Source organism: Dermochelys coriacea, chromosome 2 (assembly GCF_009764565.3).
Source record: "Dermochelys coriacea isolate rDerCor1 chromosome 2, rDerCor1.pri.v4, whole genome shotgun sequence".
NCBI classification, from domain to species: Eukaryota; Metazoa; Chordata; order Testudines; family Dermochelyidae; genus Dermochelys; species Dermochelys coriacea.
Window position 1 is genome coordinate 116,245,406 of NC_050069.1, and position 12,020 is coordinate 116,257,425.

Below are 12,020 nucleotides of genomic sequence, written 5' to 3' on the forward strand. Positions count from 1 at the left end.
AAAGGGGGTCAGACTAGATGATTGCAATGATCCCTTCCGGCCTTAGAATCTATGAAAAAGTCACTGAGAGTTTGACTTCAGGAAGAGCGAAATAAAGCCTCATGTTTGGATTCTAGCTAGGTTAGGCTGTACGTAACTTTCAGCAACCTGAGTTTGTAGTCAGGCTCCCCAGCAGGCTTGTACTCAAGGCAGCTAGCCCATGCTGAAGTCAGTGTCACCATGTCTGTACACCACTGTTGTTATGTATGCTAGCTAGATTGTCCCTACCATGGTACAATAGCACTTTCACTTGCAGTGTAAACATATCCTAAGTGACCTCCCCTACTTCAAATTCCTAGGTCCATGTTTTATCCTCTGGGTCATGCTGATTCCCACATGATTAAGGACATAGTTCAGATTACATAGGTGGGGTAAAATGCTTGCTGATATTTTTAGAACTCTTGGGGATACCTTGGTCTATGTGGCTAACTACCTTTTAAAAACTGTGTAGTGGTTACATATCATACATTACGTTAAACTGTGGCAAACCTAAAAACCAATACAGTTCAACTTGATTTAATAATTTTATTAATATTTACTAAAGTATATTTGAAACATATTGAAAATAGAATTTGATTGTTATGCTGCTGAAAAGTTACACATTCCTGATCTTTGTTGGTTCTAAGAATTTTGTTTGTATGTATTGTTCATTTAGAATACACTGTATTTTCTGGATTTTATTTCAGGATGAAAAGAAAGTTCTATTCTTGGGATGAATGTATGAATTTGAGAGAAGTCAAGGTAAAACTGAGAGCATAATGTTTTTTAATGTATACTGAATGTTGTGTCTTTACCTTCTTGTTTAAATTTATACCTTATTTAGTCCTAAATATAAAACCAGATTATTAAGGAGCGAGAGGGAAAGTTTAATCTCCTACCTGACATTTTGTTTTTGAAGTTTTTACATCCAACAGTGTAACATATTATTTTAACTTAAACAGTATATGAAGCAGCGTAGTAAACTGATTAATGGTGCAGCTGAAAAATTCTGTATCTTATGATTTGTGATATTTATATGATATGGAAGGATCTTCCATGTGCTGTTTTCATCCAAGTCATATTAATTTATCTTGCATGCATGGGTTGTGGTCATGATTTTGATATCAACCTTAAAATATCCATTTACTATAAGTTTTCTGTTGATTGGCCTTGTCTTTTTTACATGCAAATTATGGATAACTGAGTGCCTGGTTGAAAAATATTGGATTTATGTATGCAAATACAGTAGTTTCACTTGCACAAACTGGATACTCTAAAAATTTGGCCCTGCAGCTTTATTCTTTCATAAATGTAACACTGTTGTGGAGGAATGCAAATAGGTATTCAGAAGAAGTACAGAAAAATAGACAAGATACACTGCATTTGTCCAAGAACTATTTCTAATGTAGAATTAACTAAACTTTAGGCATTGCTCTATTTTAGGTCTGTTGAATAATTAAAATTACTGTCATAATTTTAACACACATGTTGCTGTATTGCAGTCTCTTAAGAAACTGAATCATGCCAATGTGATAAAACTGAAAGAAGTTATCAGAGAAAATGACCACCTTTATTTTGTGTTTGAGTATATGAAGGAAAATCTCTATCAGTTAATGAAGGACAGGTATGTTCAGTGGAATCTGGTGTTTGCAATATTTTTAATGAGTTCTATTGATATCTTGAGCAATGTGTTAAAATTTCTGTTTTAAGATTCATTCCATACTTACTAGATTCAAATTAATAAAAGCTTGATTGTACGTTCTGTCCTTTAATGTCAGCCCCACTGAGGTCAACGGAAGTTATGCCTATGTATCTGAGGACAAATTATGAATTGTTCAGCTTCCAGTATAGCGGGAATAATGCAACCAGATGAGAATTCTGAGCTAATCACATGCCTGGGGTGTATAGTAGCCATGCAGGAATTTGTGAAAGCAATTTTCTTAAGCCCTTTAATGTATGAATCACAGTGGTGGGCAACCTGTGGCCCATGGGTCACACGCGGCCCGTCAGGATAATCCACTGGCAAGCTGCGAGACAGTTTGTTTACACTGACCGTCCACAGGCACGGCCGCCTGCTCTTCCTGGCCAATGGGAGCTGTGGGAAGCAGTGTGGGCCACAGGGACATGCTGGCTGCAGCTTTCTGCAGCTCCCATTGTCTGGGAACGGCGAACTGTGGCCACTGGGAGCTGCAGGCAGCCGTGCCTGCAGACGGTCAATGTAAACAAACTCTCGCAGCCTGCCAGCAGATTACCCTGTTGGGCTGCAGGTTGCCCATCACTAGACTAATATTTCATCAACTGCCTATATTGTTCAGTTCGGTTTGCGGAGGGTGGGGTAGGGAGGTGGTGGGGAGTGGTTGTGTGTACACAGGAGAGAAAGAGAGAAAAGACCTACATATTTATATACAAACGTGGAACTTGATCTTTTCGTCCTTAGGCAGACACAATACCCTTTGCAATCAGAGAGAGTTTTACTTGAATATGGAACTACATATTAAGCCCTAGATTGTTCATATAAAAATTTTGCTTTGTTCTTTCACCCTTGAGGTTCAGTTGCTTCATAATATATTGTGTAAAATGCTGAAAATGTTATTACAGGAAAAAAATCTATATAAAACTTGCTTGAAATCGTTAAATATTTGATGTAAATTTGTTTGTTTGCAGAAACAAGTTGTTCCCTGAGTCAGTCATCAGAAACATTATGTATCAGATATTACAAGGGCTAGCTTTTATCCATAAGCACGGTAGGTTTCTTTTCAGATTTTAACTGTGCAGCCCTCTTTTGAGAAAGAAGATAATGCAAGTTTAAGGCTGAGGTTACAGGTTAAACAGATCAAGTTTTCATATTATAGAAAGTATGTGGCTGCCATATGTAGTCTCAAAAATGTGCTATCTTAAGAAAGCCATCTGGATTTTTAAATTATATTTGGTTCTTCTGTAATTGGAGGCTCTCCTTTCTGAAAGCACCAATAATTATTTAGAGACTGTTTAATACGTTTCAGCCCTAGATCAAAGATGATTTTGATTCTGAAGAAAGTTGCATGCTGTACTATACAGTGTATTTCTTATTTTTCTCAAGAGGGTATGTTTGGGGACAATAATGACATTACAGTTTCATGTCTTTTAAGATATCAAAATAAATTAGTGCAATATCTACAAAAATGTTGAAATAATTTGTTTACTAAAATACAAAATGAACATGTCTATTGCATGAAATCTAGCAGGTATGAGTAGCCACTGCTCACTGAAGTTGTGGGTGTATTGCATCTTTCAGAACTTACACAAATTTAGCAAAATATTCCACTTAATTTATTCTGGTATGCAAAGCATCTTTTAAACTGCATTCTGATATACTAGTAACAAGTCCCTTTATATTAAAAAAGTATTATTCTATTCTCCTGTTCATTTTATCTTTTATACTTTTTTCCTCCCCTTATCACTTTGTCTGCAATATGCCAGAGAAAATAAGATGTTCACTGATGATAAAATAAAGAACATAGTATTCTAAGTCATCGCTAGCGTAGCTTTTGTACACAGACATAGTAAGACTCTTGGATACAGTACTCCACTAAAAAGAACCTCTCTTATGCTTACTAATGTTGTAAGTGATCTATAAAGTATTGTTTTCGTGTCTTTTTGATTTATGACTATAGATTATTCTCTGGTCAACAACAAACTTTCTATTTATACGCATAAAATAGATGAGTGAGTCACATGTAGAGAACTTGTGAAAAAGTCTCATGTCTATAAAATGTTAGTGTTGTTCTAATCTTAGATATATTGGCATAGAAAGATGATGAAATTTACAAAATCACCTTTTGCCTTCATAATTAGAACTGAATCCTTGTGATTTTTAGATTTTCAGTTCATAGTTAGTATGCATTAGGCCTCTGGTATTTAGGGCAGCGACAAAGCTCTTCCACTCTTGTCTCTTTCTGGCAAGTCTTTCAGTGGTTCCCCAGCTGTGTCCCAGGTTTTTCAGCTCAGCTTCCACAGCTCTTCGCCACAATGTTTTCGGGCAGCCTCGTTTTCGCTTGCCTTCAGGTATCCATCTTAGTGCTATTCTGGTGATGGAGTCAGTTTCCATCCGAAGCACATGGCCAGTCCATCTCCAACGCTTTCTGATAATGATGGTACTCATATCTTCTTGGCTGCACATAGAAAACTAATAAATTCAGTAATTACTGAATTGCAGTATTGCTTAGTCAATAGGTACTTTCTACAAATCTAACAACATATTTGAATTAAACAGCAAGGATGATTAGGAAGAAGCCATGTTATAGACAGCCTAATTTTAAAACACGGATAAAACTTGCAAATCCTGTATTTCGATGCTCAAATTAGAATTTAGGTGCATGAAACAAACATATGTGTAACTGCAGATATGAACAATTAAAATCAGAATTTGGATGTCCTGTTAAAATCCAGTGTTTGCAAGGTGATACCAGAGTGATAACATTTCTTGTAGGAGTTAGTTTTATTTAACTGAATAATATTGTCAGAGACTCTTGTTTTATTTATACATTTGTTTTATATATATATATAAATAAATAAAAAGAGGAAGAAACAAAAAAGTGCTCTGTTTCTAAAACTGGTTTATTATTTAAAATTATTAAAACAAACTACCATTGCATTGATAGCCAAACCATCACAGTTCAAAATGAAATAGCCATATCCTGAAAGTTGCTGCATGTTTTCTTTAGAGTTTTAAAACCAGATAGTTTTTGCTTATTAATTTACCAATAAATCAAATTAAATTATAGGAAAACTGTTTCCTTCCTTTATAATATAACATATGTTGAAAGAGTGTGAATGAAAGAAAAGCTTATGGTCTCCAGAGAATCCCAAAGTGAATTTTGAATGGCTAAATCAAAGCTGGTTGATGAACAAGTGATGGCATAATTTGTCTTTTTCTGTATATACTCTCAGGTTTTTTCCATCGGGATATGAAGCCTGAAAACCTTCTCTGTATGGGCCCAGAACTTGTGAAAATAGCTGATTTTGGATTGGCTAGAGAATTAAGATCTCAGCCACCATACACCGATTATGTTTCTACCAGATGGTAAGTGATTTATGCAGTAAACATATGACCTTAACTTACCCTTGCTTTGTACTTCCACTTCTGAATTTGGCCCATGATTTCTTATAGGTACCGTGCACCTGAAGTTTTGTTGAGATCTTCTATTTATAGCTCACCTATTGATATATGGGCTGTTGGTAGCATAATGGCTGAACTGTACACGCTGAGACCTCTTTTCCCAGGGACAAGCGAAGTAGATGAAATCTTCAAAATTTGCCAAGTATTAGGGACTCCAAAGAAGGTAAGTCCTATTGTAGATTTGTAGTAGTATACGTTAATGAGAATAAAATGAATAAATCGTATGAAGTGTTTTCTTGCCTTTAATGGGTGCATATAAACTATTGACGATGAAGTAATTGCTTGTGCAAACACTTGATGCTTTCTAAATTGTACTTATTTGTTTTTTTTGACGTATAGAATAATACTTCTGTTTTGTGCATTAACACCCTTTATATGATGTGTGATTTTTATGTCCACTTAATCTACATCATGATGAAAGCCAGATAAATGAAAAATTGTTTGTTTGTTTTTTTTAAAAAGTGGTTGCACATGTGGCTTTAAGGATATTTGCATTAAAATATTTTTTTCATTGTAACATTACCAAATTATTATGATGTCTTAATTAAAGAATTGTGCCTTTAAAGTGAGGAAACAATGGAACACATAAACTCATAAGATAGAGCGCTCCTGTTTTCATGTAAAATATTGTTAGTAATGGCATAAAGGGAGGAAAAATGTAGACAATCTCTAAATGTTAGAATTACTTTTAATTATTTTAGGCACCATATGCTATTTAAGGGCCAAGTTTTGATAAATGTAGGCTGAGTAGTGCTTACAAAAATGTACACTTGTACTTGCATTTGCACACACACACAGAAGTTGCTTGCACAAGTAGTTGTCTGAGCAGGCAAATATTCAGGTATGCAAACATTTATTTTCTGCAGGTACAAATCAGGTTTTGTTCTTTTTAAAACAAAAATCATAAATGCTTGATTCTGCAATGAGTTACAAAAGTACTACATGTGTTGTTGTTTGTAGTACGCTCTAAATGTGTGTGCCACTTTACATAACACATAGAAAGACAGTCTCCACTTCAAGGAGCATACTGTTCAATTTGGATACAACTAACCATAGCACAACAGTTCAAATGGAAGGAAGTGTGGAAATGCAACAGTGAGGAGACTTCATGAAAGAAGGTTTGAAGGAGGAGGTGAATGATGGTTGGTGCATGGGAAATGAGAGTAGGGGATGGCATGAAAGAAGGTGACAGGAGCAAACAGTGTATGAAGGGAAGGTACATGGGAGTGAGAAGATATGTAGGATTAATAGATAGAAGAGAGACGTAAGCAGGGGTGGAAGGTAAAAATGAGAAGCCTGAACTTAATGCTGAAAATGAGAGGAAGCTTGTGAAGGGATATTGGGGCATTGTGGTAAGATGGTTGCAGTGGCAGCAGAAGAAGACAACTTTACTTGCAGAATTTTTAATAGACTGAAGAGATGCAGGTATGCCAAGGCATTATGGATTCTCTCCACAAGATTAGTGACTCCAGCTTCCACCACTTGGTCTGTGCACCTCCCTCCTCAGCATGCAGGTTGTAGATTTCTGTTTTAATTTGATCCAAAACGACGTAGTGTGTGAACTCTCTGACGTCTTGTTTTCACTTTTTAATAGAGTGACTGGCCAGAAGGGTACCAGCTTGCGTCTGCCATGAATTTCCGCTTCCCACAATGTATCCCTATGCACCTCAAAACTCTGATTCCAAATGCCAGCAATGAAGCAATACAGCTTATGACTGATATGCTAAACTGGGATCCAAAGAAACGACCTACAGCAAGTCTGGTAAGCCTGCCTAAGTGATGGATTCATTATAAGGCTAATAATTTATATAGTACTTTACATTAAAATTTTACACACATTAGCTAAATGATGATCATAGCACTGTAAGAAAGTAAAAATCAGCCTCCTATTTTGTACATGTGGGTGGAAATAAGACAGGAGAGAAGCCCAAATGTTCAAAGTTGGGTGGTTCAAGTAATACCAAACTGTGAGTTCTGTTCTCTCTGTAATTTGATCTTGTTGATGCTGTCAGCACAGGTCCATATCAGAGCCTCAGTCTCTGTGATACCTTACTTGAATAAATTCAGTCAGCAAGTGAAACAATGTGAACTAATCAATGTGGTCTAATGGACAGAGCACTGACCTGGGATTCAGAGGACTGGGTTGTTTTCCTGGTATCTGACCTGTTGTGTGACCTTGAGCAAATTACTTCTCTCTGTGCTTCATTTTCTCCATTTATAAAAGGGATAGTGATAAAACCTTCCTTTGTGAAGTAGTGTGAGATCCATGGATGAAAAGTGCTATATAAGAGCTGAATATCTTTGTGTAGATGTGAGGTGAACCTTACTAAACCATCGGGGACAAATTTTGTGGGGACTTCAACAATGGTATATCACATCTTTTTCCATAAGAGTTAATAAAAACCCCAAAATATGTATACTGCCAAATACCAAAGGTATCTCAATAAGATACCTTTTTGTGTGTATCCAAAGTTAATGTAAGTATACTTATAGGATGTAAAAGAGGATTATAGCAAGGAATATAACCGAAAAAGGGAATATTGCAGGACAAGATGAAAATCTAACTAATCACATGTGGATATAATGCAGGTGACTCAAATGTGACTAAGCTGGTGGTACAAAATAAATCAACCGCCTCTCTCCACTTTACAAAAAGAACTAGTAGTACAAGAGTCACTAGTACAAGAGTCACCTCTAGCACTGTAGACATCACACAAAGAATGCCACACAGCCCTTCTGTAAAAAGGAACAACTGGCCTAAATTGTATTGTCAAGGAGTCAGCTGTGCAGTACATAAAGGAGACTTTAGTGTGGGCTCATGTAAACAGGTGTCAAGGAGTTGGTGTGCAATAGTCCATATGGTATTGTGATGTAGTGCCAAATGTTAGTGTTGGAGCCCTGTAGAAATGTACTCATCACACATGCACTCTTTCTCCCTCTCTGTTTTCTTCACCCACCCCTACTATTCATGTGTCCTTCCTCCTGCAGGGCAGAGCCAAGGCAGTTCATTCTGTCTCCATCCATTTGAAGCGTGATGCATCACAATGCTCTGTCCTTCCAATAGGAAGCCCTGCTCTGCAGCAGTGGGTGGGTGTATTTTGCAAATTCCTCCTTGAACTGCAGGAAGTGGCCTAGCTTTCCCATCACCTCAGAGTTCTGGAACGTGGCTGACTCCACCTCCTCATCTAACTCTGACTGGTCTGCTGCTGGCCTGGCGCCCAGGCCCCACCACTGGGCCAGAGCCACCCTGGACGGGTAAAGGGCAGTGTGGGGAACGGGGATGAGGGTGCAGTTGAGGGATTATTGGGGCATCATTATTAGAGTGAACATGCCATTTCTTCTGAGTTTCTCTGCTGCTGGGGAACCTGTTCTGCAGAGCTTCTCTTTCTCATCAAATATATTCGGGACTTAGTAATAACATTTTAGATATACACAGTGCTTCTCATCCTGGGTGATCCCAAAGTATTTTACTAGTTGTATATATATTGCCCTGTTGAAATACAGCCTCCTCTGGGGTGGAAGGCAGCAAGCTGGTGCCCAGAGCAATGTAAAAAGGAAAAAAGTAGGAGAGGGGATGTGACATACCAGAGTACAATACAGATTAATGAGCAGCTGTGTGACCCCTGCCCTGCAATGTTGGGTTCCTTACAGAGCCTTACTGAAGTAGCTCCCACCTGGACTGCTCACAAACAGCCTTGCAGCATGCAAGCCACACCCTGAGTGTCTGTGTGTAACTGCAGTCTGCAAGCCACACTTGGGTTATGTTCTGGCTCTCACCAGCCTGGATTATACTGCAGGGAGATCCCAACACACCACCAGTCTTAGATTTTCTCCCAGAAATGTATGTCTTGTACTGTACAGCCCTCTTCTGGACAGTAAAAAATATATCATCTTATTTATTTGAGAATAATATGCTCACAACTTGTCACTCCAAACAGAGTTACCCAGACACTTCAATTTAAACACACTGGGTTAGATAAAACAATAAAACAAGTTTGTACTCAATAAAGAGAGAGCTTTTAAGTGAGTACAAGTACTCAGGTATAAAAGTCAGAAATGGTTACAAGAAAAATAAAGAGAAGACATTTACTAATACCTAACTTAACAGACTATATCAGATTCAAGCAAAGTTTCTTACCACATGCTTTCAGCAGTCTTACTGACCAAACCCTGTAGGTCAGGACCCTTGCCTCAGAGTCCAGTGAATTCTTCCTTTATCTCTTCAGGTGCCATGAATGCAATGGACAGGGAGATAGAAAGGGGTGCCTTGGGATGTTTGTCCCTCCTTTTTATAGTTTCAGTCCCCCTCTTGAAAAACATTTCCAGCTGGAAACTAGAAGACACAAAGTTGATGTGCAAGGATGCTCCCTGTTTGTTTTTTTCTCACGTTTTTCTCATCAAACCTTTGATCTTTCTTTGTTTCCCTCCCCACTTGATGACTCTGTTTACTGCTGTTATGGAAAACGAGTTACACCATTTGTTTGGTTTAAACAGTTTGAGGTCCTTTTATTTGAATACAAGCATGCAGGGAGAAGGAGACAGAGATGGCCACATGCAGGTGCCATCCTGGTCTCTCTTTGTCCTGCCCCTATAATACCAGTCTTGTATAGTTTTTTACATTCAAGTCAAATGATACATTTCCTTAATTTTTTTTATCACTCAAGCATTGTTAATAAAGCCTTATAAGGAGCCAAAGTAAATAGTTTCATAATTAGCACTGTGCTGGAGCACTTCATTATTATCAAGATCTGCAGTTTGTTTGTGGCAGCGTTTTGTCTAGGGGCTTTTGCAGGTTTGGGCAGGTGGGTTTGCATATAATGGACAGCTAGGGACTTGAGCTAGGCTAGAGGTTGGCCTAGTTCGTTATCTGGGTCAAAATACCATGGCCCAGCATATGCAAATGCTCTTAGCTTAAGCTAAGTCTTACAGGATTCAGGCCTGTAGGCCTCTTGCGTTACCGCTCTTGCCTATGCTGCATATAATGCATAGATCTTGTCATAAAGTGGGATGGGGTCAGGTTCAACAGCAAGGTTAACAGCAATTTCCCCCACGCTGCTTAAATGGAAATTAAGGCAGGCACTTATTCCTTTGTTTAAGACAGACTTGTTTGCTAACTTCTGCTTGGGCAGGGCACCATAAAAGGAAATATTATAACTGTACATATAATGTTGCCACACACATTTTACTAGAACAATACTGACCAGCAAGGCATATCTTATACAAAGATTATTACAATAGTGTGTAGGGGGTGAATAGGGGTATATTCTGTCATGGGGGAAATTTTGGTTTATAACATTGGGCTATACTTTTTGGAAAGTAAAATGGAGTTCTTTAATGTCCATGGAGAGCAGATAGACCCTCGCTCAAAATATCTAATATAGTAAGTCCATTGAGTTCAACTTGGATGGAAAAATGGCTGAACTTACCTGATGAGAGATTTAAAGCTGTGTTTTCAGGGAATCTTGATATTTGGAAAAGTGGATTATAAATGTTTGTGACAGGTTTCAGAGTGGTAGCCATGTTAGTCTGTATCAGCAAAAACAACGAGGAGTCCTTGTGGCGCCTTAGAGACTAACAAATTTATTTGGGCATAAGCCTTTGTGCGCTAAAACCCACTTAAACCATTCCATGAATCTGATGAAGTGGGTTTTAGCCCACGAAAGCTTATGCCCAAATAAATTTGTTGTTTTTTTTTAAATGTTTGTGTAATTGTGCAGAACTTGTTTTCCTTAAATTTTGTAGTTAATAATAGAAAATTAAGTTTGGTTCTATGTAGTGTAGTGCCAGAAGCTGCTTGATGGGGGCTGGGTTTTGTATACATTACAACTTTTGCTAAAAATCCATGGTGGTACTTAGAATGCTCATTGCATATCTGCAAAGTGCTGCAGGTCTCATTTTGTATGATTTTGTATTTTAGTGCTTGTGATCAAGCTGTCTTGGTATACGGGTCAATGTGACATCAGGTCAGATAAGACAATCAGTTTATAACTCTCAAAAGGTGGGGGGTGAGGAACCCCCACTTTTCTGCTAATGCAAATATTTGACATTGACTTTACCCTAAAAAAAACATGCAAAGTTGACAACTGGTATTTGATCAGCATTGACTTTCAAAAATTCAGGGATCTAATCTAATCTAATCATATGAAAATCAGGCAGCAATGCAGATTACTGCTGTTTAGTTTTTGAATTAATCTGATGGCTAGTGCAGTACGAATTGAATACCCTATGTTTCAATAGTTTGAAATAAATTTGTTACACTTATAAAATGTTTGTTTCTGCTATATTTTGAATAGATCTTTAGTCCTCTGTTTTAGACAGTTTCACTTTAGAATATTAAATGAAGTGATGCTCATATCTGTTAACCAAGCAAGCTTAAACCCAGGTGGACATGATGTATAGCCCTAAAGTCTTGAATTGTAATTGACTATTGATGTACAGTGTGCACAGAGCTTATTTTGGATTCCGAGTTTCCCCTGTACCATTCAGTGACATCACAAGTATCAAACAAATAGGGGACAAATTCACTCTTAGTTCTATTTTATGGACTTACCTGGGGCTGAGATCATCAAAAATGATCTTGGTTCTGTGTTTTTCAGTATTACAGGTTATCTTAAATAAAACCTAGATCCAGGTGTTTTGGAATTAGGACCCAAATCCAGATCTCCATTTCACAGTTGACCCAAACTGAAATTTTTCACATCTTGTGTCCTGGCCCTTTAAAATTCTTCCTATCCTGCAGGATATTTCTTGTTCATTAGAGTGGATGCCATGGAACAACATTGAGAACTTCCTTTCCTGTTGGACAGGAGGACATTTACATGGCCAGGCTGGTATATTTCCTTCA

At 37.7% G+C, this 12,020-nt stretch overlaps 1 protein-coding gene across 6 annotated transcripts in view; it reads left to right on the forward strand.

Annotated features, from left to right (window-relative positions):
- The window catches only part of MAK (male germ cell associated kinase), a 65,538-nt gene that overhangs the window by 15,619 nt on the left and 37,899 nt on the right, over positions 1-12,020 (forward strand). For all 6 annotated transcript variants that reach the window (XM_043508340.1, XM_038393010.2, XM_038393009.2 and 3 more), the window contains 6 exons: positions 726-780; positions 1,521-1,642; positions 2,683-2,762; positions 4,948-5,080; positions 5,168-5,339; positions 6,771-6,938. In XM_043508340.1, coding sequence (XP_043364275.1) covers positions 726-780; positions 1,521-1,642; positions 2,683-2,762; positions 4,948-5,080; positions 5,168-5,339; positions 6,771-6,938 — 730 coding nt within the window. The remainder of the gene's footprint in view (positions 1-725; positions 781-1,520; positions 1,643-2,682; positions 2,763-4,947; positions 5,081-5,167; positions 5,340-6,770; positions 6,939-12,020) is intronic.